The sequence below is a fragment of the Acanthopagrus latus genome, chromosome 8 (genome assembly GCF_904848185.1).
Source record: "Acanthopagrus latus isolate v.2019 chromosome 8, fAcaLat1.1, whole genome shotgun sequence".
Lineage (NCBI taxonomy): Eukaryota > Metazoa > Chordata > Actinopteri > Spariformes > Sparidae > Acanthopagrus > Acanthopagrus latus.
The window spans coordinates 29,991,758-30,016,339 of record NC_051046.1 but is presented as its reverse complement, the minus strand read 5'-3'; the positions used below and the strand labels follow the sequence as shown (position 1 = coordinate 30,016,339).

General features: G+C 39.8%; 2 protein-coding genes across 5 annotated transcripts in view; one reads left to right on the top strand and one right to left on the bottom strand.

The window, feature by feature from the left end:
- Window positions 1–16,430, top strand: part of zfpm1 (zinc finger protein, FOG family member 1) — a 127,707-nt gene extending 111,277 nt beyond the window's left edge. For all 4 annotated transcript variants that reach the window (XM_037106413.1, XM_037106411.1, XM_037106412.1 and 1 more), the window contains 5 exons: window positions 7,482–7,584; window positions 9,112–9,360; window positions 10,202–10,435; window positions 10,668–10,910; window positions 11,130–16,430. In XM_037106413.1, the coding sequence (XP_036962308.1) occupies window positions 7,482–7,584; window positions 9,112–9,360; window positions 10,202–10,435; window positions 10,668–10,910; window positions 11,130–13,795 (3,495 nt within the window). In that variant the 3' untranslated portion in view covers window positions 13,796–16,430. The remainder of the gene's footprint in view (window positions 1–7,481; window positions 7,585–9,111; window positions 9,361–10,201; window positions 10,436–10,667; window positions 10,911–11,129) is intronic.
- A 2,713-nt stretch (window positions 16,431–19,143) lies between these two features.
- On the bottom strand, window positions 19,144–23,821 carry LOC119023786 (E3 SUMO-protein ligase ZBED1-like). The gene is made up of 3 exons (XM_037105937.1): window positions 21,019–23,821; window positions 20,389–20,755; window positions 19,144–20,095 (listed from the first exon to the last, which is right to left on the bottom strand). Exons 1-3 carry the CDS (start codon window positions 21,393–21,395, stop codon window positions 19,985–19,987), a joined length of 855 nt encoding a protein of 284 aa, XP_036961832.1. The 5' UTR covers window positions 21,396–23,821; the 3' UTR covers window positions 19,144–19,984.
- Window positions 23,822–24,582: the final 761 nt, after the last annotated feature.

The following is a 24,582-nucleotide window of genomic DNA, read 5'->3' as shown; positions in this document are numbered from 1 at the left end:
TCGTCTCGGCAGCAGCAGTGCAGGGATCAGGCAGATTAAAGCCAGGCTCGGGGCTGGTTAATATTCATGAGAGGACCGGGGTCCGGGCAAGGGCTTAGACTGCAGCTCAAAGACTCTCCTCCGGCTGATTGGGCTTAAGGCAGCGCTCTCAACCAAGATGGAGCTCTACTGTGGAGGCCTGACATCACACTGATAGATGGAGGGCTGGGCAGATAGTTAGCATAAGACAAGCGGTTGAGAAAAGGTATGGCTAGGTGAGCTGCTATTTGAAACACCTCCATCTCTGTGGCTCTGTAGGTCCTTATTTGATCTGGTAGTCTTTGTTTGTTTGTTTTTTTGTTTGTTTGTTTTTTATTCAGTGAGTCTGACAATGCTGATGTAAAAAAATAAAAAATACCACCCCATTCCTCTCCTTCTTCTGGTCCTCCCTCTCTCTTTATCTCCATACTGTCTCTGCTCACTTCATACCATCCTGACGCTTAGAAATGTATTCCTGTATTATGTGCATCATCTTAGTTTGTGTCTAAATCTAGGCTATGGGAACATCTATGATGTAATAGGACATTTGGCAATTTTTTTTATGGTTTATCAATCCTGTGAGCACTGACAGAGTGACACATTTCTTCAAATTCAGACACATTTTCACAAAGTAATTTTCTATTAAACCCAAATGATAGTAGCTTGTTATAAGATATCTTGCACACTTTTTAATCAAGCTTAATATTCGTATTGCCTAATGGTCTTCCATTTTTAGCAAAGCCCTGTATAATGATGTATATAATATAAAGTAGTAGCAGAGACTACTACTTGACTGTGCACACAAAAGCCTGGACATGTTAATACATGAACTATATATGTATGTATATGTATATATATATATATATATATATATATATATATACACATACATATACACATACATATACACATACATATACATACATATATAGTTCATGTTAGTAGTGTTTTCATTACTTTCCTGAGCAGTGTAGGTTGACTCTTTGTGGGCCCAGACAGGTTCCTTAGGTGACTGTTAGCAATTTGAGTCAGTGAGATCAGCTCAGACCAAGAGAAGTGAAAAAGGTTCTGATACCATCCGGTGGCCTCTCTGTTCTCCTTAACTCACCCCACATCTCTGGTATCTGCTGTCTCTACTGGCCTGGTTAATTACACACACACACACACACACACACACACATTGACAAAGTGACATCTGGCCCTGTGCCTCTCTGATTCTCATTATCTCATGTGAAGCTGTGTTGTGTGCACATTTGTGGCTGTAAAGTGTGTAAAGTTTGATATTTCAAGTTGGCATTGATACTACGTGGTCTACTTCACTTCTATAATGGATGTTTCATTGTTTAGTTTGCATTCTATGAATCCTCAACTTCTGCTTTCTGAGAGTAACACCAGTAGCATCTGCAGGAAAAAATATCTTTATCTACTTTAAATCCAGCTATGGTAATTTGAGGACATTATGACTACATGACAAGATTTTCAAGATTTTCATTTTTTCCTGAATCCCAGTGTGTCCACAGGCATGCCCCCTAAATAAAAACATTTTCCTACAGTTTTTTCCACTTCCTGCTTTCACGTTTGATCCTGAGCTACATTTGGCTGCAAGGTATCTTTCTACTTGACACTGCTTGGTTTTAGAAGCAGTGATATGGGATTAGGATGGTTTTTGGAGTGAAAATGTCATGTCATTGTCCGTAACCACTTATCCCTTTCCATGGGGTCACGGGGTGTTGCTGCTGGAGCCAATCCCAGCCTTGTCTCAGGGCGAGGGCAGGGTACTCCCTAGACAAGTCGCCAGCTCATCACAGGGCCCTCACTGATTAGCAATGTGGGGTTCAGTATCTTGCTCAAAGACTCTTCAACATGCAGCCCAGCCTTGCCCAGAGCTGGGATTTGAACTAGCAACCTTTTGATCACTAGTCGACCTGCTCTATCCGCTGAGCTACAGCCGCCCTGGAGTGAAAATATAGATTTAAAAATGTTCAAAATGTTTAATAGTAGTAATAGTTGTAGTAAAAAAAACATAAACTATGGATCAATACATATACTATTTATGTTGATATTTTGTAGAGGACAGTATAAAATCTGACTTTATCATTAATGAAAACATGTTGATGTAGCTGTGGCCATAGATGAAACTCCATTGGAGAGAAGTGGATAGCACTGACTTAAAAATGTGAATTACTTTCAAATAAGAAAAGATGGAAGAGTATCACGCTGTGAGTGAATGAATATTTAATAAATAATTAATTGATATTTTGGACAGTTTAAGAAGCATCTTGTATCTTGCTTTGTATGTGTTCTGTGTGTTTTCTGCACTTGCACCCTCAGAGCTCTCCCCATTGCCCTATCATGGTGAATTCCAATGCTGTTGCCATGATGAATTAGTCTGAAACAAATTAGCAGTACTTACAGCTCAGACGGCTCCAGCATTGGGTTACAAATTAAAACAAAAGCAGCCGTATCTCCACATCAGCGCTAGTTCCCCATGAAATCCAATACGCTCTGCCTCAATCTTCACCGTACAATAGACTGAGAGGCTTCCTTCCTTCTGTCCTTCCCTTCTGTCTTCCTGAGCTGCCCCACAGCTAAGGTCCATCTTCTTCCAAGTGTTTCAAGATTTATCCCTGGCTGCCTGATCATACTATACACTAATGAAGTAAAGGTTGTAGTGTTGTCTCAAAACTGGAATTCCTAACTTAAATACAATATTTAGAAAAACGTAACATGGATCAATGCACAGTTTTCCCTATTTATGTTTTTATTGTTATTTAGCAAGATATCTAAAGCAATATTGACTGTTTTTTGTCATTCAAATTAGTGGGATGTTTGGCTATTTGAAACCATATTAACTGTCGTGCATGTTGTTGCCCGTTCATTTTCATTTATTATTATAAATTATTATTATTATAACTATTTTGCTTCTGATCCTTTCATAGCAAAAAAAAAAAAAATGTGATGATTGTCTATAGCCCATCTAATATATCTGTTGTATATGACCTATAACAGATATATCGATATTTGTGCTGGGTGACATGTGCCAATATGAAAACTTTTTTTAAAAAATGTAAGATTACAATGCAGTGCAGGAAGCCTGGGTAATTTATTGTTAACTTCCTAGTAAAGTCTAATGCCAAGTGCACTGGTGTCACTGGAGACAGTTAGGTTTACTGTTAAACTGTAAAATGTCCTGCCTCCATTACATATCATGTGTTTGATCCACATTTGAGGGATCACTGAAAAAATGTGTGTAGATCAGCTGTTATATCAGTGTTGGTTTTTTTACTCACTAATGTCAGTAAGTATCAGCTGATAAAATAAGTGTCAGTCCAGCTCTCCTAACACCACACTGTTTCTGTGAGCAGGTAACTACAGAGTGATGTTCCCTTTTTAAATTGATACAATTAATTTGTTATTGTTTTTAAGAGTTTCAAAGTGCTAAAACACCTGGGAACCACCGTTTCACCTCATTTACTACAGTGACATCTGACATCTACATCTTCTGTTTTTCTTCATGCTAGGCAGCCATTGGTTTCCATTAGAAAACAATGGCTGTCTGGAACCATTAACAGATTCAGGTATCTCAAAAACCTTTAACGGTGTGGGTTCTAATGAACTACAGCAGTCACAAGTAGGGTTACAGCTGTATAAACTACTTTTTTTAAGGTTTACCATGTTATGAAACTAATTACCACACTATGTACATTTGCTTCTAAAAGTGTATATATTTCAGTTAATTTCTAGTTTCATGTCCGTCAGAACATAGAATGTTGAATGATTTATAATATAGAATTTGTTCAAACAATAACAACTGAAAATAATCATTGTGTAAAATCATATATATCAATAACATAAACATTTCATAACAGCACAACACTATAGTCTTAAACCACAGCAAGAATTTACACATCTGAACCTGTACAGATACAGATTAAACATTTAAACACGTTATATTAAAAAAAAAAAATTAGGAAGATTGATGCATTGTCCGTGTACAGTATAGTTGTCTAATGAAGTGCATTTAGAATAACTGACTGATTGTAAGGTTTTTGGCAGTTTATCACAGATTAAAAGAATGGAGGTCAGATATATGTGCAATGGGAAGACTCATCAGGTGGGAATTGTTTTTCAGCCAAGTGCATGAATTGTGCCAGCTTGTTTGAAACACTGACACCATGTCATATTGTACATTGCTAAGCTTTTTTCTAAAAATCCCTTCACCTCTCACTAAAAGGGTCATTTTTGTCTAATTTTAAATTCAGCAGTATTGATTACAGAAAGGAAAAATTATCAGCATCACTTGGAATTGCTGGGAATGACAGTACTTATTAGCTTTTAAAGATTTTTTTAAAGGCTCCCAATAGCCTTTTCTATAAATATTTATTTCGCGTTTTGTCCCCAGACTGGGAATGTACATTGTTTTACATATCAGCTTAGTGTGAGGAACAGAACTTTAAAAATGTCCAATCACAAGAAATAACAGCTAACAAAAAGATAACGGGAACAGAAGACACATTTTTAACTTTTAACTTTGACAGAAAAAATACAAAATACAAGCAGGATACACCATCATGTCAAATTTTACCCTCATCAACAGGAACTGCTCTGTCAGTCTGGTGAACAGACTCTCAGGTCCAATTGTGAGTGAATGCTACCTGCTAGTGGACATTGAACAACATTGCATGAAAGGCTTGCTGAACAATACAGTATTACTCTCTCACAATGAGTTTGATGGAAAAGAAATTCCACCACTGCATTGACTTGATATGCATAACAGAGAAAAGTGTTTTATTGCCTTTTGAATGTTGAAATAATTGAATTTTTGTATGAGTTACATCATAAATGGAAAAACCACATAACCACCAAGACATCGCTTATCACATGTTTTATTGTCTTGGCATTTAGAAGTTAGGACAACAGAGGCACAAATATGCAGTATAGTACTGGACAAAGTACCTTTTTCATAGATATTGTCCTAGTCACAGTCATCGCTGTTAAAGGCTGGTGAAATCCACTTTCCCATGTTTTTATCTGTAGGACAGGCAGGTGGAACCTTTCTTCCAGCGGTGTTGGCATTTACAGTTCATCTGTTAAAATGACAAACATTTGGTCTGCTGTTTCCACTATAGTCATAGAATTCAAATGTGTCTGTGTCTGTGTGTGTGTGTGTGTGTGTGTGTGTGTGTGTGTGTGTGTGTGTGTGTGTGTGTGTGTGTGTGTGTGTGTGTGTGTGTGTGTGACAGACATGGGAAAAGCCTGTCCTGGGAGTGATTGTCAGAGGGAATGCTCTTGGTGCCTCATATGAACAAAGACAAGATTGTCCACAGGATGGACAGGTGTGTGTGTGTGGGTGTGGGTGTGGGTGTGGGTGTGTGCGTGCGTGCGTGTGTGTTTCATACCTCCACACATGCATGCACTGGATGTTGACTCTCCACTCTTTGTCCAGTGTATCCACTGTGGATCTTATTATTGCGGCCTGAATGGCAGCCTTTCGACCTCATCAGATCTTCCTCTCTTCCTTTTCCTCTCCCCTCTATCCTGGAGCCTCTTCTCGTCCTCTTTTATTCCTCTTCCCCTCTTTTCTTCTTTCTCCTCCTTTATTTTTGTGCAGCTTTGTTCGATCCATGCTCCCCTCATTTCCTCATTTCCTTCTTGGGTTATAATTGCCCTCTGCTTGCTGGCGTTCTCCTTATAAATGGTGTTTACCACTGATCACACACTGGACAGTATCATGAGACTGTGTATTCCCAACTGACAGCAATCAATGCTTGGTTTCTGTGATTATTTCATGGTCTGCATATTATAAAGCAGCCCAGTAAAATGATATGAGTGAACATAAAGGGAATATGGCATTTATTTTAAGAGTATGTGTGCTATTTGATTTGATTTGTTTCATTTTGATAAAACATTGGGGATGTAAAGAGAGATACATGTGAACCTACTGGATCACACTTAGGGAGAGTAAATAGAAGTGCAGAAAGTTGTAAGCTTACGGGCTTTTGGGGCATTGTAGTAATTACCACAGAGACACCAATGCACAGCAGAATGTTATTTTTGGTGTTCATTATTTGTTCAAACCCCATTTGTTTAGATTAAGGCTTGAGCTGTTTAATCAATTTAATATAAAAAAAATAGTGAAAATGCTATCAGTTTGTCAGGGGCAAAATGCAGCAAATCATCTTGTTGTGAAGATTTACTCACTCCCATGCTGATGGAAAGTCAGGTGAAGCCCACAAAACATTTCTGGAGCTTCACAGCAAAACAGCGTGGCAGAATTCTCTGAACAACAGAAGTGACTGGTACTTTCACAAAAGTAAAACGTAGGATGGCTACAAACAGCTTGTAAACCGTAATGCAGGTCTCTGGAAGCCTCAAGATTCCAAATTGATTTGAAAAAGGGCTAAAATGGGTTATTTACACCCTTGATACACAATTGAACTCATGCACCAGCTTTAGACTGAGATAATGACTGAATTTATTTTTTCTGGTAAACTGTTCCTTTAATGACACATTTGATCATTGATTAATTGTTAATATAAATTATTGATAGATTAACCAATACATTTTTTCAGCACTACTAATCACAAAATAAGACCAACATTTCTGGCATATTTGATGTTGTCATGTCAAATGAAAAAAGCTGAAAAAAGTACAATAGACAGAGTAAAAGCAGCTTTAATCTGACTTTATGAATGGCACACATTTACAGTCATGGTCAAAAGCTTACATACTTTTGAAAAGAACATGTATGTCATGGCAATTTTCAGTTCCAATAAGTTTCCTGACCAGTTTTCTCCCAGCAGCAGGTGATAGTTTGTGGGTTTTTTTTTGATCGTGGCAGTGACTCAACTGTGTCATGCACTTTAGACTTACACTTTAGACTTGATCTTGGGACCTGTAACTGATTTGAAATGGCTCCAAGTAACTTTCCTGACTTGATGAAATCAATAATGAGCTCTTTCAGATCAATGAGATCTTGAGTGAGATCTTTAGAATTTCTTATTTTAGTGTTTGTCTAATGGGTGTATCAAACAACAGTAGGTATGGCCCAGAAAAGTCATCAGCTGTGATCAATCATTACCACTCAGAACTAGTTAAGAGGTCATGCTACAAAGGACATTTCATTCATACAATTTTCTATAATCACCTAAATTGATTGTTAAAGTTGCCGTATGTATATGTTTGATCCATCAGATTTGGTCAAACACTCAGAAGAAATATAGTAATTGATAGTATAGTATATAGTATAATAATTCATAATTGAACCAAACTTAATGAATGTTTGTTTGTGACAAAGAAGTGTATGTTCCACTCATTTCATCACAGAAAAATGAGGGATGTTGAAATCTCTGGAACTGAAGACTGAGGAAATGCCCTCTGTTTTAAGCAGTGATGAGTCTGGCCAGTGAAATGTTTGTGCACAGTCATCATCTCCCTCTTTCTTTGCATGTGTTTTTTTGCAGACCTCTCAGCTGACTCTTGTGTTTGGAGATCCAGACTGTTGGATCAGTCTCCTCCCTCTTACCACTGACACCTCAGCAGCAAACTGCCTAATCTACAGCCAAGGTAACAATCAAGAGCACACCAAGCATCATGTGTACATGGCTTATTGAAATGGGCATTATATTCATGTGAACCAGTCATAATGTTTGCTGACTGTCTTGAGGGTCTGAAAATATTCAATAGCATCTTCACTGCCCAGTACCACCCCAATCTGATAGTGATTTTGAACAGCTCTAACAAACATGTTAAAGCATTACTTTTGTAAAAGTGGAAGTCACCCACATCAAAAGTTCAAGTAAAAGTCTTAAAGTATATGAGATTAAACGTCCTCCTTGTAAAATCAACTTTCATACAAAGTGAACCTTTGAATGTACTTCATTTATCAAAAAGTAGTAAAATTATGCATATATTCATATGTATGTATATACTATATACTATAGGTTGACTGATTATTAGCCGAGTCAAGTAAAGTATATTATTCAGCTTTTGATAATAGTTAATACAACTTAAATTAATAGTTAATTAACTTTTAACAAAAATAATGCTTCATAAACGATTTATTGAGCAATTGATTATAGTAAAACTGCATTGTTAATAAATGGTTTGTAGTTGACCCACACACATTCGGATAGCATTAAAAAGCCTTTATAATTGCTTAATAAATGATTTATAAAGCATTTTATTGTTTACCAGTAAAATAATAATTTTATGAACTTTTTATAATAACCATCATTAATACATGGTAAATTAATATTGTTACCTTAACTACTTTGGTCTGATGTATAATAAATCTTCAATGTAGCTTATGATCTGGTTCCACAATGTAGTGGAATGGAAGTATAAAGTAGCAGAAAATGGAAATACTTAAATGAAGTAACTCAGATTTACCTCAGTTGTATTAAATAAGTATTCTAGCCTTGTGCACCACTTAAAGTGGTATAACCATTTGTACTAAAATAACTAAAAAATACAATCAAGATTTTTATGTACTTTATGTACAACTTGTTATTTGTGTAAACATTACATACCCTGTCAAGAGCAGTAGATGAAATAAAATAAAAATAAATAAAACTGACTTGCCTTACTCCCCAAGTGAGGCAAAAAAGGCTTCAAAATCATTTTAAACAAAAAGAGGAATATATATATATATATATATATATATATATATATATATATATATATATATATATATATATATATATGACGATCGGCGCATCCCTATCTATTTGTATTTGTTAAATGTTGATATAGTAGCAAACCACAAGTGTAATTATTCACTAATTTTGGCTTAATTACATTCAGGTGTCTGGGTTATAAGGCTTTGGTGTTGCAGACTTACTCTGAGGCTTAAATACATTTGAACTACCGTCCATAGTTAGTTCCGCCTTTGTGTTTCCTGCTATGACACGTCAACAATCTCTCAGCAGCCACCGCCCCAAAAACACTGAAATTCAGTATATTAACTGATATAAAGAAGAAAAGCCAGTAGTTATCAAAGCTTAGCAAGCTTGGGATAGAAATTTATTTTTTCCAATGCAGAAGAAAGGTTCTGTTATTAATGATGGGTAATAAGATCCTGCATCGTTTCAGGTGATGAGTTGTTCTGTAAGGTGACCAGAGAGCTTGTGGCTGGTGAAGGGCTCTTGGCTTCACTGACGCCACCTAAGGGCTCCTCCTCTTCCCCGCTGGCTCAGCCTTCTCCCCCACTGAGCCTCATCACACAGAAACAACCTGTAGTGAAGGAGGAGCCACTTTACCCAACAGTGCTGCGCTCAGACATTCAACTCCTCCCACAGCAAGCTGGCATGGCCGCCATCTTGGCTACTGCAGTTGTCAATAGTGAGTACTGAATTTGAGGCATGACAGTATTAATGTGTTAGAAATAGTTGTTTCTTTGCTTATACAATTAAGTACATACTTTTTGAATTGAAATAGCTAACAAAAAGCTGAGTAGGTTAGTAATTAGAATGGGATGGATTGGAATTCAAATGTATAATAACCTTATACATATACATACATAGGTGGTTTCACAGTGGGGTTACAAACTCAAACACTATAATAGAAATGCACACAAGAAGATAATTCCTTATGAATATGTATTCTTAATTTAAAAAACTACTTTTTGCCAGTATGATCCACTGCAAGTTGCAATATTGTTTTTAGCCACAAGGTGACACTGCAGCTGTTTAATAGCCAGCATCATTGCTCAACTGCAGAGATCTCCCCTCCTGCAAAGCCAATAGCAAAGCTGATGTCTGTGGCTGATGTCCACACACCAACACATGTGCTGTGACTTTTGGCAATCATCCTTGGTGATTAAAAAATCCTAAAAATAGCAGAACATAATTGGATGTTGTTAAAAAATAACCCAGATGTTAAATAATATGATAATTATAACATGAGTTTTGTTGTCTTGGATACTCATAGCAAAGGAATGTGTGTGTGTGTGTGTGTGTGTGTGTGTGTGTGTGTGTGTGTCTGTGTGTGTCTGTGTGTGTGAGTGTCTGTGTCTGTGTTGTGGGGTTGAGCACTCACTGAATCTATTACAGCTATAGGCTGACTTCTGAATAATGGTTTCTGTAATATTAGTATAATATAGTGATGTATTATTAATAAGGTTACATCCATATGTAGCACTTGAGATACCTAACTTTCTCTAAATTTATGTTGTGGCTCTCAGAGGACATCTTCCCATGCAAGGACTGTGGGATTTGGTATCGCAGTGAGAGGAACTTGCAGGCACATCTTATGTACTACTGTGCCAGCCGTCAGAAGCAGCCAGCAGCAGCCTCGTCTCCGCCACAAGACAAACCCAAGGAGTCCTACCCCAATGAACGCATCTGCCCCTTTCCACAATGCAACAAGAGCTGCCCCAGTGCCAGCTCACTGGAGATCCACATGCGCACACACAGTGGTGAGAGCAAGATCTGTATGTATGTATGTATGTATGTATGTATGTATGTATGTATGTATGTATGTATATATGTATGTATTATGTATGTATGTATTGCAAACAGACAAAAGGTCAAACACACTGAGGCGTAACTTAAGGAAACAGTGTGCCGTCAACCCTTTCATTAGGTTGTTTGGGAGATAAGTTCACTGTTTGTCCTTCCAACTTATTGTCCCTCTCTGTCCCTTCACAGGTGAGCGTCCATTTGTCTGTCTCATCTGTCTGTCAGCCTTCACCACTAAAGCAAACTGTGAGCGCCACCTTAAGGTACACACAGACACACTGAACGGGGTGTGTCATGGCTGTGGCTTCGTCTCCACCACTAGGGACATTCTCTACAGCCATCTGGTCACCAGCCACATGGTTTGCCAGCCTGGATCCCACAGTGAGGTCTACTCCCCTGGGCCAGGCCTTCCCAAGCTGCCCCTTTCCACTGGTAAGTTGAACCAACATTGTGACCTCTGATTTTCAACATCAGAGTATGATTTTATTACTTGGATGAGACTGTACGGAATATGTTGTAGTCTGTCTGGGCTCAAGAGTGTTGATCAAGATTCACATTTCTGTAATGGACACATTGTTATGAACCTTACTACTACATTCATTGAAATATAAGCCTCTGTTATAGTTCACTAGTATTGACTCTCTTGATCAGGTCTCAGTCCTGGAGATTCTGGTGTGGTGCTGAAGTGTCAAGTGTGCGGCCACAACTCTGACTCGCCGGCCCAGCTTCAGCAGCATGTACGAACCCACCTAGAGGTTAGGGTCCTGGCAGAAAGGAGCCCCACCCCTCGCCAAAGTACCCCATTATCAGTTGACCACCCCCAGATCAAGCTCTCTTCCCAGAGGGAGCCCCTAGCTTGTGTCCCAAAGCCAAACTCATCTAGCCCAGGCACAAACGGTGGCTCAGCCACTCCTCGAGACTATTGTCCGACTGATGTCCCAGCCACTGATCTAAAGATCAAAGAGGAGCCTCATTCAGATACTGAGACCGAAGAACATAAATTGAAGATTAAAGAGAATGGTGAGGAGGAGGACAATGGTGAAGAGGAGGGGGACCAAGAAGCAGGAAGGAAGACAAAAGACGTACAAACCCCCACCTCCTCAGGTCAGACATCAAACTCTCCAAAAAGTCCAGCCACCGCAACTGTGAAGGCAGAACCAACTAGTCCCACCCCTGGCTCTAGCCCTGCCCATGCAGGAGGCACAGGGTCAGTTCTTCCAGAAGGAGCAATGTTCTTGTCTCAGTACATGTTTAACCCTGAGTCAGCCATTTTGCCTCAGGCTTCAGAGATACTGGCAAAAATGTCAGAGATGGTCCACAGCCGTCTGAAACAGGGTCAGGCACTTCCTACAAACAACCCAGCCTTCTTCCCCTCTGGACCAACTGTACCAACAGCCACAGCCACTCCGCCCCACAAGGGAGCTACCTGCTATGAGTGTGATATCACATTTAATAACATTAACAATTTTTATGCACATAAAAGGCTGTACTGCTCCAGCAGACACCATGGAGAAGGTGCAACCTCAGCTTCAGGCCTTGGTTCAACAAGGGATGCAGCCCCAGCCACGGTGCCTTCCAGCGGGGCACAGGGCTCAACTACTTCTCCTCAGGGTGGAGCAGCAAGTAGAGCAGCCTCTGCCTCACCCGCTGATTCTGACCCTCCTGCAGGGAGTGGAGCGACAGAATCTAGGAGGGTGGTAGAAGTGAAGACAGAAACCCCTGTGGTGAGAGAGGGAATATCCTCTTCTTCGGAAGGGGAAGGTGGCGGTGGAAGTGTTGGAGGAGGAGGTGGAGAAGGAAGAGCGAGTGAAGGCAGCCAGAGTCCTGCTAGTGGTTCTGTAGAGGACCTAGAAGATGATCCAAATAGAACCTTCTGCGAGGCCTGTAACATCCGTTTCAGCCGCCATGATAACTATACTGTTCACAAACGCTTTTACTGTGCATCTCGCCATGACCCATCGAACCAGCGATCCTCACACATTACCAAGGCATCCACCTCAGCAGCCTTTCTTCCACAGCCTATTCGCACACGCAAGAGGAAGAAAATGTACGAGATTCACATGGCCAGAACTGAAGCCCTAGCCAGTGCGGCAGCCGCAGCTGCAGCTGCAGCTGCTGTCACTGCTGCTGCCTCTGCCCCGTCCCCCTCCATTCTGGGCTTGGCAGTAAAGCAAGAAGATTCTCCCAGCGGAGCAGGCAGCTCCAGCCCCGAAAGAGATGGCCCAATTGATCTGAGCAAGAGGCCTCGTCTCAGAGAGGTTCCACAGCAGAGCGGTAGCAGTATTCTCCCTGCCCTGCCACTTAGTGATTACCACAAGTGCACTGCCTGCAGTATCAGCTTCAACAGCATTGAGAATTATCTTGCTCACAAAACATACTATTGCCCTGCCACCACCCTTCAGCCCCACACCTTGGAACAGCTTCATAGGCTTAAGAGATCAGCCTCTACCTCTCCCAAAAGCAGACCTCAGCAGGAATTCTCAGATCTTCTGCACCCAATAGAGGCTAAAGCTCTCCCTGCTGAATGGGTTGTTCAGACTCAAGGCACATCATCCAGTCCTCATCCCTCTTTCTTACCTGCCTCCAATACCACATCTCCACCCCATACTACCACCACACTTGCAGCCACCCCAGGAGCTGGAGCCAAAGGTGTAGGCGCTAGTTCCCCTCAGGTGATCTGCCCCTACTGCCCTAACAGGCTTCAAGCCTGTGACCTGATGGAACACTTCAAGACTACCCACGGCCTGGTTGTAACCATTCAGCCACCACAGGAGGCCCTGCCCCAGTGTGGCAGCACAGTCAGCTGTAGCCCCAGTCTCAGTCCTAGGGATGGAGCTACTGCAACCTCCTCCTCCGCCCCAACCTGTGTCCTCAGACCGGCCTCCCGAGTGCACAGAGATGGCATCAACGGACAGGCAAGGAGCGGTACAACTTCTCCTGTGTCCCCACTGGTAAACGGCAGTCCTTCAGCTGGGGATGGATCACCCTCGACCGGCTCACCTTCAGCCGCCTCACCTCTGCCCATGTCTCCCACAAGGGCTCCCTCTCTGACTCTGTCACCTGTGTCTGAGATCCTGCAGGAGGCAATAGAGTCATCCCACCTTTCAAACAAGGCTACCCCAACCTTGGCCTCCCATCCAGTGCCCACGCCCCAACCTTCCTCTGTCCCCAGTCTTAAAACCACAATGATCTCCCCTGTCCAGAACGGTAACTCCCGCTTCTGTCGGCTGTGCAACATCAAGTTCAGCAGCCTCTCCACATTCATAGCTCATAAGAAATACTACTGCTCTTCCCACAGTGCTGAACACGTCAAATGAGTAGTTCCCTCTTCCTCCTTCATTTCCTTTATTTCTCTCAGTGGAGGCTTTCCTTCCCTAAGTTCTCAAAAACTCAGATGCCCCTGTCTTTTGTGGGTGCCAAAATGGCACTTAGCTGGCATGACCATGAATGACGATGAATGACTGTTACACATCTGGTGGGGCCTGATGCCCAACTGCTCCAGAGCAGAGTTTGCAGGTGGTGTTATTTACATATATTAACTGATATTCCTCCACCTATTGGTCAAGGTTGGTGAGACCGATGGTACCTGCACACACCAGTGTGACCTCGTCCTCTAGATCACTCTCTGTCTTAGCACCTCAGTCCCCAATTAAACATCTACCACTCCCAAGCCTCATAGTCTTTTTGCATTATGGTAAGTTAAGATCTATATCAGCAACCTCTGCTCTGTCTCTGTTGAACTTAGTTCAAAATGGCAGTCATTAGATTCTTATTGATGGAGGCACTTCTGACTGATGATGATTCAGTAATGATGAAGCTGATCTTCAGTCTTTTCCTGAGCTCTTCACGTTCCAGACCTAAATGGAGGAATCATTTATGTTGTGTGGAAAAGACTTGATTGTTGTTAATGTTTTTATTAACTGTGCATAGTATATGATGTCTGAAAAAAAGAATTCTATAATGCTTTTAGTTTCAACACTGGCTCTTTTTGCTTACTAGAGAAGTAAAGGTGTTTTTAACTGAAAAAGAAATATGCGGTATCACAATGTTACTAATTACTGAAGGATAATATTTCACAATGGACTGTTTTCCTTTTCTTACATACACACAATTTTTTTATTTTCTCTTTAAAATACAAGGGAGAAAAATGTGAAATATTTATCTTCTATCTTTTAGTCCTCACTGATTTCATGTCAACAGAAGACTACCTAGTGATGTTTGGTGTCAGAGAGTATTTGTATTTTTTATTTGTATATTTTTCATACTGTTGGAAGGAACTATTTGGATCTGGGTGTGTTGAAGTGTATTTTCTAAGTGTAGATATGTAATATCTTCTCACAGTAATCACTGGGATCACACTGAACTTTATTATCATGTTAGCATTTGGTGTTCTGTTTATGTAGTCTTTAATTGATGGTAAGGGTAAGGTCTGAAAACCAGCGCTTTGTTTATTTTCATCCTCTCTTGTACCTTGGAGATTAGCAACATGATTAGATCAGAACAGCTTTCTCACTCACATCAGAAAGCTAAGAGAGTGCTTCTGATACTGCTGTATTTACACTTTGGTGAGAGTAATATAGTATAGTACTCAGAATTTAGGTTATCCAATATCCAAATTTCCAATAAAAGTCTATCTTTAGTTACCAGACTCCATACCATGCAAATTAAAGCTTCGAAGGATACACAGCTTCACGTGTGCCATTTCAGACATTTACTGAGGAGTACACAATACACATCAGTTCTATAATGTCTAATACACATCTTTCAATATGTTTCATTTTCTATTAGTTTAATGACTGTATTTCTGTCCGGTAATGAAGGCATAGCAAGGAATAGTCACCTCTTAGTATAACATCTCACACAGTAGAGTAAGCACATATATAGAAAAAAAAAACACTTATTGAGGCTCGTGGTGTATGTTTGAGAGAGCTGTACTCTTCCTCTTTCACTTTATTTCTCAGTCACTCATTCACACACAGTTTATGCCAAGTTCCCATGCTGCTGTTTGCATTTGCATTCTGGCATTTGTTAGAACTGTGAAATACGTTTTACCCCAATACTGATGCAAACTTGTGAATGGAAGGGCTTATTTTAAAGCATTAAAGCCCAGACTTCATTTTGAATTGAAGCTGCCAAAAGCCAATTTTGCAACCAGGTGCTGATTTTTTTTTTGCCTCCAAATTTTACAATAAACAAACATTATCCTGGGGATTTTCCTCATTGTGCAGGAACTGAGGCCAAAACTCACACACAATGAAAGGGAGAGGGGGAACACGTGGACCAGCTGTTATTGGACATTTTCAACTAAAATCTGGTATCAGTCTAACTGTAAACTTAAACACAGGACCTCTGTGTTTGTCTGCTACAAAAACTGGAAACTAAATGTAAAAGTGAAGGATTTTTAACATAATTCAGAACATCTGTTTTAACATTTTCTGCTCTGATGTTGGTTGTAACTGCACTGCACCAGACAGCTTCAACTACTAAGTGTTTACAATTGTGCTGGTCTCTCTCTGTTCTTAAAAGGAGAGAGGAAATACAGAAAAATGTCACAGAGCCATGTTGACTGGTCGCAAATTGAGAAACTGAGCTCTGGAAAGTCGTCATTTAAACATATCCCCATTTAATTGCACTGTGTTGTTTAAAATGTGCTGAATGTTTTAGTTTTAGGGACTTTTTTGTCATATATTTATGTCATGCAGAACTTTTCCCTGTCCAAAATGCTTTTACTGTTCTACCTTGAAGGACTCTGAAAGATTTAATCCCCCACAGACAACTTCTTTTTCTTAGATGCAAACATGCTTTGCTAATAATTCCTCTGATGTCCTGTCCATAATGAAGAAAATCACATTGAATGTCTAATTTTTTTTTTTCCATATTTTAATTTCATTTCAGTTTCACTACAGTCGTGTCCAAACTATGCATGGGAAATAAAAAAGTTCTGAGAGACACTGATGAATAGTCTGACTGTACTTCTTTCTAGTGGCTGCTATCTTTTTTGTGTTTATGCCTAAGGAGCTCTCATCACAAACCTGAGTGGGCAACCTTGACATTGTAGATGCTTGATTCAGTGTTTGGTCCTATAAATCACTGCCTTTCACAAGGAAGTTTCAAGTGTGCTGTTTTTGTTTGATTCTCACTCATGAAGAAAGACTGAATGAATCATCAGCTTTACTTTTAACAACATACATAAGTAATACTACCTAAAAGAAAAAAGCTGTTTGTGCTCAATCAGAGCTCCAAGGCTGCCCTAATCAATGGAAAATGGCACCCACAATCACACTGGTTCCTTTAGCTTGCATGCAGACAAAATGAATTAATGCATATTTTAAACAGACTGTGTGTATATATTTATATATATGTGTAGATATGTATACATGTATGAATATATGTATAAATACATATATGTACATAGATATATGTGTGTGTATATATAAAGGTTTGTAATGTCCATTTTTGTAGTCATTTGAAATTATGTCATCTTGAATGGCCATACCATGTAAGTATTTGTTCTTCTTCCTCGAGAATGTGTTGATTTTTCAATTATTGTGTTTTATATAATCCCTCGAAGCGCTTCAGCCATGAAACTTTTTTAATGAAACAAATTAACTGTGTTCATTAGAACTTTGAGAACTACTTGAAAATTTGAAATGCTATGAGGTCAAAATGTAACCTGAATAAAAATGACCCTGTGTAAAAGTATAAAAATGGTATTATTATTTATTCATTCAAATTTAATTTGTTAAAGTTCATTTCTATGCAACTTGCATTAAGTATTTAGGTTGAAAAGTTTAAAATATAAATCATTACTACAGCATCTAGGAGTATTATTATTATGATTATTATCATTAGTGCTATTTTATATTTATTTACTTATATGTATATTTTAAATGTATATTTACATGTATATTTTACATGTACATATGTATATTTCTTGCATATTTTATATATATAAAGTTGTCTAAGTACAAATGTCAGTAAACATGTTTAATCAGCATGAGGATACAGTAATTATCTGCCTGGCATCCTGGTTGTTCACTTTTGTTTTTAACAAAATAGTATGTACCTTTAGGGATGTTGTTAATTAAGGTTCTCAGTCTTCCAGGTCATGGTAATTCTAAGTTCTACATCATAGGCAACTGGACGTGTTTTAGTTTTCTTGTAGACGTTTCACCTCTCATCCAAGAGGCTTCTTCAGTTCTAACTAACTGGAGGGGAGCTACAGGCTTTTAAACTCTCTGTGGGAGTGTCCTTACAGAGTTATTAAGGACAGCTGTGAGCTCTGAGTTTCAGAGTCATTAGGACCACTTTTGGGTCGTTGACCCAACCAGCCTACATGTGGTTTGCTAGGGCTAGGTTTGTCTTTAGGATGGACAAGTGTCTTCCTCAATGTGTTAGTAGGTTTGAATTGAACTGGGATATGGAGTTTGTTGAAGAGTTTTTATACATATATATATATATATATATATATATATATATATACACATATAAATATATATATATATATATATATATATACACATATAAATATATATATATATATATATATATATATATATATATATGTGTGTGTGTGTGTATATGTATATATATGTATATATGTATACATATATATACATATACATATATATATATATATATATATATATATATATATATATATATATATATATATATATATATATATATATATATATATATATATATATATATATATATAAACAGAAGTAGCCATGTGACCTCAAACTAAGGAAATACACTTCATTATTCAATTCATGTTGGACTGAAGCACATAGAGAGAGTGGTCATCAAGACAGAGCAAAAAGTAAAATAGCATTGTCTTGCCAAATAAATTCAACCTTAAAGTGAAACTCTCACTAAAATGCAACCTAGCCTTTTTTGAGACTGCATATGAGTCAAACCTTTGTGTAAAAGCATAATTATGATGAAAGAGGAACTAGCATCGCCAGGGTCTCTACACATGAGCACGAGCATTGAGAACATGGTTTGTGTGCACAGTTTGCTAAAAAGAAAGTTTTTGAACAACTCACCTTAGAAGTAGCTTGTTCTGCTAGCCGCCATCATGGCAGCCGGGAAGTATCAATCTCTGAATGCGACATAACCTGGAGGAGAGTTAAGGTGGAACGCTACGGTCTTCCGGCAACAACGCAACGCGAAATCTCACGTTACTTTTCCAGCTTTTGATTATAGTATTGTTTCTTATATGAGGCTCCTTTTTCAACTTCAAGATCAATACTGTTTTTTGCTAATGACGAAACAATGAATTATCAGTGCATTTATATGGAACTAAGTTTTAGGAGTGGTCCACCTTAACTCACCTCCATGTTATGTTGCATTCGGAAATCGACACTACTCACTGACAGGATGGCGACGAGCAGTTATGGGATTTATGGCTCTTTGAGGGGATCCGGATCTTGGCGATCCGTTCCCTTCAAAGAGCCGTTCAAAAGAATGGCTCTTTTGGCTCTTTTTAAATATTTAGTCAGTTTTAAGAATCCAGCTTGGGGGCATCTCAGTTTACCCTGGAAATAATCACTGGGAGGAATGATGATTTGAGATTTGTAGTCAAATAATTAAAACTCAGAAATTACACACCAATATCTGAGTTTGAGTTATTCTGAAATATTGTTTATTACCTCATTTGTCATGTGTGGACTATATTCCATAGGGTGGCACAACATCCCTCTGCTTAGACAGTGACATCACTATTTTGGATTTAGGCTACCTTTAGTATAATGTGAGTGTGTGTATGTGTAAAGCTATGCTGACTTAAAAACAAAGCCGGCAGCAATGAATTTCTGTGCAAAACAGCTTTTACTATGAACACTTCCACACAAGAACATTGTTATCACACAAGAACATTTTGATAGAAAACAAAAGATATTTTAAATATTAGACAAATAGATAAAATTTGAGAAAATGAAAGGTAAATGTCTGCATACAGTCCACTATTACTACTACTTGGAAACAGAAGATAAGCCCTTTCAAGTCTTAAATGAACAATAACAAAGTGGGCTGCAATGAATGTCTGTGCAAAACAGCTTTTAGTGCAAAAATGTCTACAAGAACAGTATCACAAAAAAGAAAATTTTGATAGAAAACAAAAAATATTTAAAGTATCAGTCATATACTGTAGATAAAATTAGAATAAATAAAATGGAAATGTTTACATACAGTCAACTATTACTACTATTACTACTGTAAACTTTGCAAATAGGACATCAGCCTGACACAAAATGCTATGTAAATAAATACAAAGCAGTTCCTGACTTTATGGCTTTTTCTGCCTCTCTCTCTTGTCCTTGGGCAAATTTGCATTAAGGAAGACAAGAGCTCTGACCTTTTTGGGCTTAAGGCGACTTCTCCTCTCTGAGATTATCTGGCCAGTTTTCAAGAATATTCTCTCAGAGGGAACTGATGTCGCCACAACACAAAGCTTCCTGGCCATCAGCTTGCTAAGCCTGGGGTAAACAGGGGCTCGACTCTCACCACTTGAGGGGATCCTCATGTGTTGGAAGAAGAGGCTCCTCCAGGTAGGCTCGCGCCTCCATGACAGCATCGGCGGTGGGATTCCTGGCTTCCACTGTTCCAGCCACCTGCTCATGGGGGTGAGAGATATAACAATGGGAGATGCCATTTTTGTGAGATTGTGATTAGATTAAATTAGATTCAACTTTTGTCATTACACAGTGTAAGAGAACAGAGTAATGAAATGCAGTTTAGCATTTAATTAAAAGTGACAATAGTAGATTTGCATATGTACAGCATGTGCAGTATATACAGATTAAATGTGATTTACAGCTAGTGGAAGTTTTAGACTGAGATATTAGACTGATTTCATTCTAGAGATTTTTAGAGAAAAAATGTGAATAATTGTTGCCACCCTTACTTCCTCATGGAAATAGCTCCAGACTATTGATCCAGCACCACTGCCTGCTCCTTCCGGTCCTTCCACAGCTGGTTGCTGCTGGATGGGTGTGCCACTGCTTACTCTTGCTGCTGCAGTTGACAGCCTTTGAAATGTCTCATCTGCTGTTCTGCCATCAGGGAAGGCCATCCTCTTAAAACGAGGGTCAAGTGCAGCAGTATCTGCTAGTATGTGGTTGGCATGAATCTTGTGGAATCGCGTTGACATACTTGCACACAGACTGTTGATCACACCTTGCGCTGCTGCTGTTGTAATGTTTCGCCGGAAATCAACGGTGGCTCTTTGAAGTCCCCTGGCCAGCACTATGACCTTCGAGGCTGTCAAGTAGCTAGTGAGAAAAAAAAATAATGTTAGAATTTTAAAACAGAAACAATGATAAATACTACAATGTATTAAACAGATATCTATTATCAAATATCCATAATTTATTATCAGTAAATTGGCATGCAGGCTACAGAAATCTACTGACAATGATATATACTTCACTGTATTATACAGATATCTATTATGGTATAAAACATTCATAATTTATTATCAGGTAATATGCATGCATGCTAAAGAAATATACTGCAGAGCAGCTGAGCTACATACCTTTCTGCACTGAGTTCCACAGTGACTTCCTCAAATGGTTGCAAGATTGTGCACAATTCTTGCACTGTGGTCCATTCCTCCTGGGACAGGTGGCGGACAGGTGCATTGGTGACGGCCAGGGTGGAGATTATGGCATTTTTACTGGCAATAAATCTTTTCAACATGTAGTAGGAATTCCACCTTGTAGGACAATCCTGTTTGGGTCGGAGCTCCTCCATCTTCATTTGTAGTTGAGTCTCCTTCAGTTTTTGTGCCCCCACAGTGCTTCTGTGAAAGTATTCCACGGCCTCCTTGACCTTATCAATGATGGGCTTTGGAGCTTTCAGGGCATCTCTGACCACCAGGTTAATGGTATGGGCCAGGCATGGTAGGTGCATCCATCAAATGGTTTGTATTGCCTTTGTAACATTTGGCGCATTATCGGTTAGGCAGCACACTACTTTCTTGTCCACCCCCCACTCTGCTGCAACACTAAGTAGCTGTTGTGCAATGTTGTCTGCTGTGTGCCGCTCACTGAATTCAAAACAGTCCAGGAGGCAGGAAGCCACACGGAAATCCTCAATAAAATGACAGGTTACAGACATATATGATTCTGTTGTTCTTGAAGTCCAACAGTCTGTGGTTAAACAGATAGCTGGTACTTTTGACACCCTTCTCTTCAAAGATGCTGTCTCCCTGTCATACATATCTGTGACCTTCTTAGCTAGTGTCTTCCTACTTGGAGTAATGATGGAGGGGTTGAGCGCCCGTGAATATTTTTTGAATCCTGTGTCCTCCACTATTGAGAAAGGCTGGAAGTCAGTGGCTATCATCTTTGCCAGCTCTTCGTCTATCTTCTCCTGTCTTAATGGGGTCAAGACAGGAGGTAAATACTGACTGATGGATGTCTGCCTTTTTGGTCGTGCCTGGCTAGGCAATGTGGTGGGCCCAGTGGGGTCAGAGGCTGCTGTAGATTCAGATGTGGGGGCAGAGGAGGCAATGGACACATCAGTGTCACTGTTGTTGTCTGAGTCTGGCTCTGCTCTCAAACCTGTGACCTGCACTGTTGGGTGTTGAGTCTTCAAATGCCTGTGTAAATTATTTGTTGACCCAGACTTAAATGAAATGACTTTCTGACAAATGCTGCATTTAGCCTTACTGTTTTCTTCGCGAGAAAAGTGCACCCAAATGCTGCTCCTTCTCCTCTGGCTCATTTTCAGACGTGTGTGTCTTCTTCCTTCGAACAACCCGCTACTACTCACGTTGGCACTGAGACAGAGAGGCACTCGCATGTGTGTTTGTTTTTTTAACCATGACGGCAGCGTGGCGTGCACAAGTCATGGCTCCGCTCCTCCCCAATGAAAGAGGCACGCAGGGGGGGTTTTTTCCCACTGGAGAACTCACGGGAAGAATGCGTGCACAACAGTAGCACTCCTGCGTGTGCGCCCCTCCCCCTAACTGTTCTGTCTCTAGCGGAGGAGCAAGGAACATAGACCCTATGCATAGACCGAAGGAGGAGTTAATCTGTGTGCGTCTGCTTAAAACACGCATAGGGAAAAAAAGAACGATGGAAAGAACGGCTCTCCCCCAGCCGCGACTCGGCTCCTATCGTTCATGTTTATGAGCTGTTCAAAAGAATCGGTTCGTTCGCGAACGTCACAACTCTGGCGACGAGTGCAGGAAACATCCGCAAATGTGAGTTAACGTGAGTGGGTTTGTGACTTACTGATCAAAAAGAAAGAGGCATCACATCATTTCAGGCATCACCAGGGTTCTTTTCCTTTTGAAGTGCAGTTTCCATAGTTATTCAAACTTGTAACCAGATGGTTGTTTATATTGTCTCTATACATTTCAGTTCTCTTTGTCCCTCAGTCTGTTTATTTTGCAGCAGGTATGATGATCGCGGCAGGTGGGTGGCACGCCCCTTCTTACCAGAAGTGCAGCCGCGTCCTCAGCCGCTAATGTGGGTCAGGTCATATACCCCCCCCCCCCCCGGTTGTTTAGTCTCTCTCTCTCTCTCTCTCTCTCTCTCTCTCTCTCTCTCTCTTTCTCTCTCTCTCTCTCTCTCTTCTCTGCCGAAGCCGTAGTATCCTGGAGTGTATGTGCCGTGTGTGCTTTCTGCAGATATGTAGCACAGTCTAATGATGAAGAGGTTGTAAGATGCTGTGCTGACAGTCCTCTGTTGTAGGTTGGTGCGTTGGGCCGAGATGGTGTGTGTGTGTGTGTGTGTGTGTGTGTGTATGTGTGTATGTGTCCGTCCGGTTAGCTGTTACAGCTACAAGCACTGATGTGTGCAGGACACAGGTAACCAGTGCCATAAGCTAAATGCTATTGTGTCGGCTAGTGTTAAGGTATTGTCACTAACAGCTGACTTTGTTTCTTTTTAAAGCTTGTCTGGCGTTAGGCTGCTGTTTGTCCTGCCTTGCCTCCAACCTATTTTCTTTCTTCCATTTTGCCTTGCCTTGCCGAGTTAGCTTGCAGTAAATAGCTGCTCTGTTTTCGTCGTTTTAGATGCTCGTTTCAAGTGTACTGGACTTCAATGGTCCGCCCCAATCAGACCGTGAGTCGTCAGTGGGGTTGGGGGGAGGGAGGGCCTGCCAAATTTATACATGTTCCATGGTTTATTTTGTTTTTCTTTTGTTTTGAGTTTGCAATTGATTTGTAACAAACGACAGTGACCTCTGCCAGAGCTGTTGTAATCTGCCTTCTCTTCCTAACTGAACCACTGTGTGTATGGTGACAGCGGAACATCATAGGTGTTGGAAATAAAAAAAAAACTACATAAATGTTTATGGGTTTTTTTGTTTGCTTGTTTTTTACCAACATGATAAACAAAATTGTTTTATTGTCAGTAATAAATAAAGTTTGATAAATTACCTTACATCGTGCCTGTATTCGCTTGTGTACTGACCTGTGTATGGGTTGTTTTTGGGAAACCTTCTAGGGGAAATTAAAGTTAAAGGAATATTCTCTTTAAGTGCAAGTCCTAAGGTGGCATTGTTGGTGTTACATAGATTCTCTAGATCTGCCACTCGCAGTTCAACTGGTATCACCACAAACTGTTTACCACCGTTATGATAGATAGCTGAGTGTGCCAAGTGCAGTCAGACGAGGTTGTAGGCTTACCTGCTAACGTTAGCTTATGAGGTTGTAATTGTAGAGTAAGACAGCTGCTTTGTACAAAATACTTCCAACACTACTTCTCAGATGCTTTGGTGTCATGATTGTCCACTCAGGAAGTCTTTGCTCGCTAGTGCCCTCCATTTTTGTAGCAAACAACATAATATTACTAACTGCTGCTACTACTTTACACTATATGTTGCGCTTATTTGTTGCATACATTTTGAATTCGAACAAGTCATTAAGTTACATTCAAATAAAAACTTTTCCCCCCACTTACGAACCAGTATTCGAATTTCGAATAAAAAGTGACAGCCCAGATAGATAGATAGATAGATAGATAGATAGATAGATAGATAGATAGATAGATGTGCTGTGCAATCTATATTTACTTCAGAATAATTAAGTTAAGATAAAAAAGTTGTCTCTTGCAAGTTTAAGCAAAGGGCCTTTGCTTGATATATC

Excerpts from the sequence above, each read along its gene's own strand:
- LOC119023786 (XM_037105937.1), bottom strand. The coding sequence starts at position 21,395 with ATGCACCTACCATGCCTGGCCCATACCATTAACCTGGTGGTCAGAGAT. Across the intron at positions 20,756-21,018 it reads GTGGAACTCAGTGCAGAAAG|CTACTTGACAGCCTCGAAGG; the intron begins GTATGTAGCTCA and ends TTTTCTCACTAG. Across the intron at positions 20,096-20,388 it reads GGAGCTATTTCCATGAGGAA|GTGGCTGGAACAGTGGAAGC; the intron begins GTAAGGGTGGCA and ends CCCCATGAGCAG.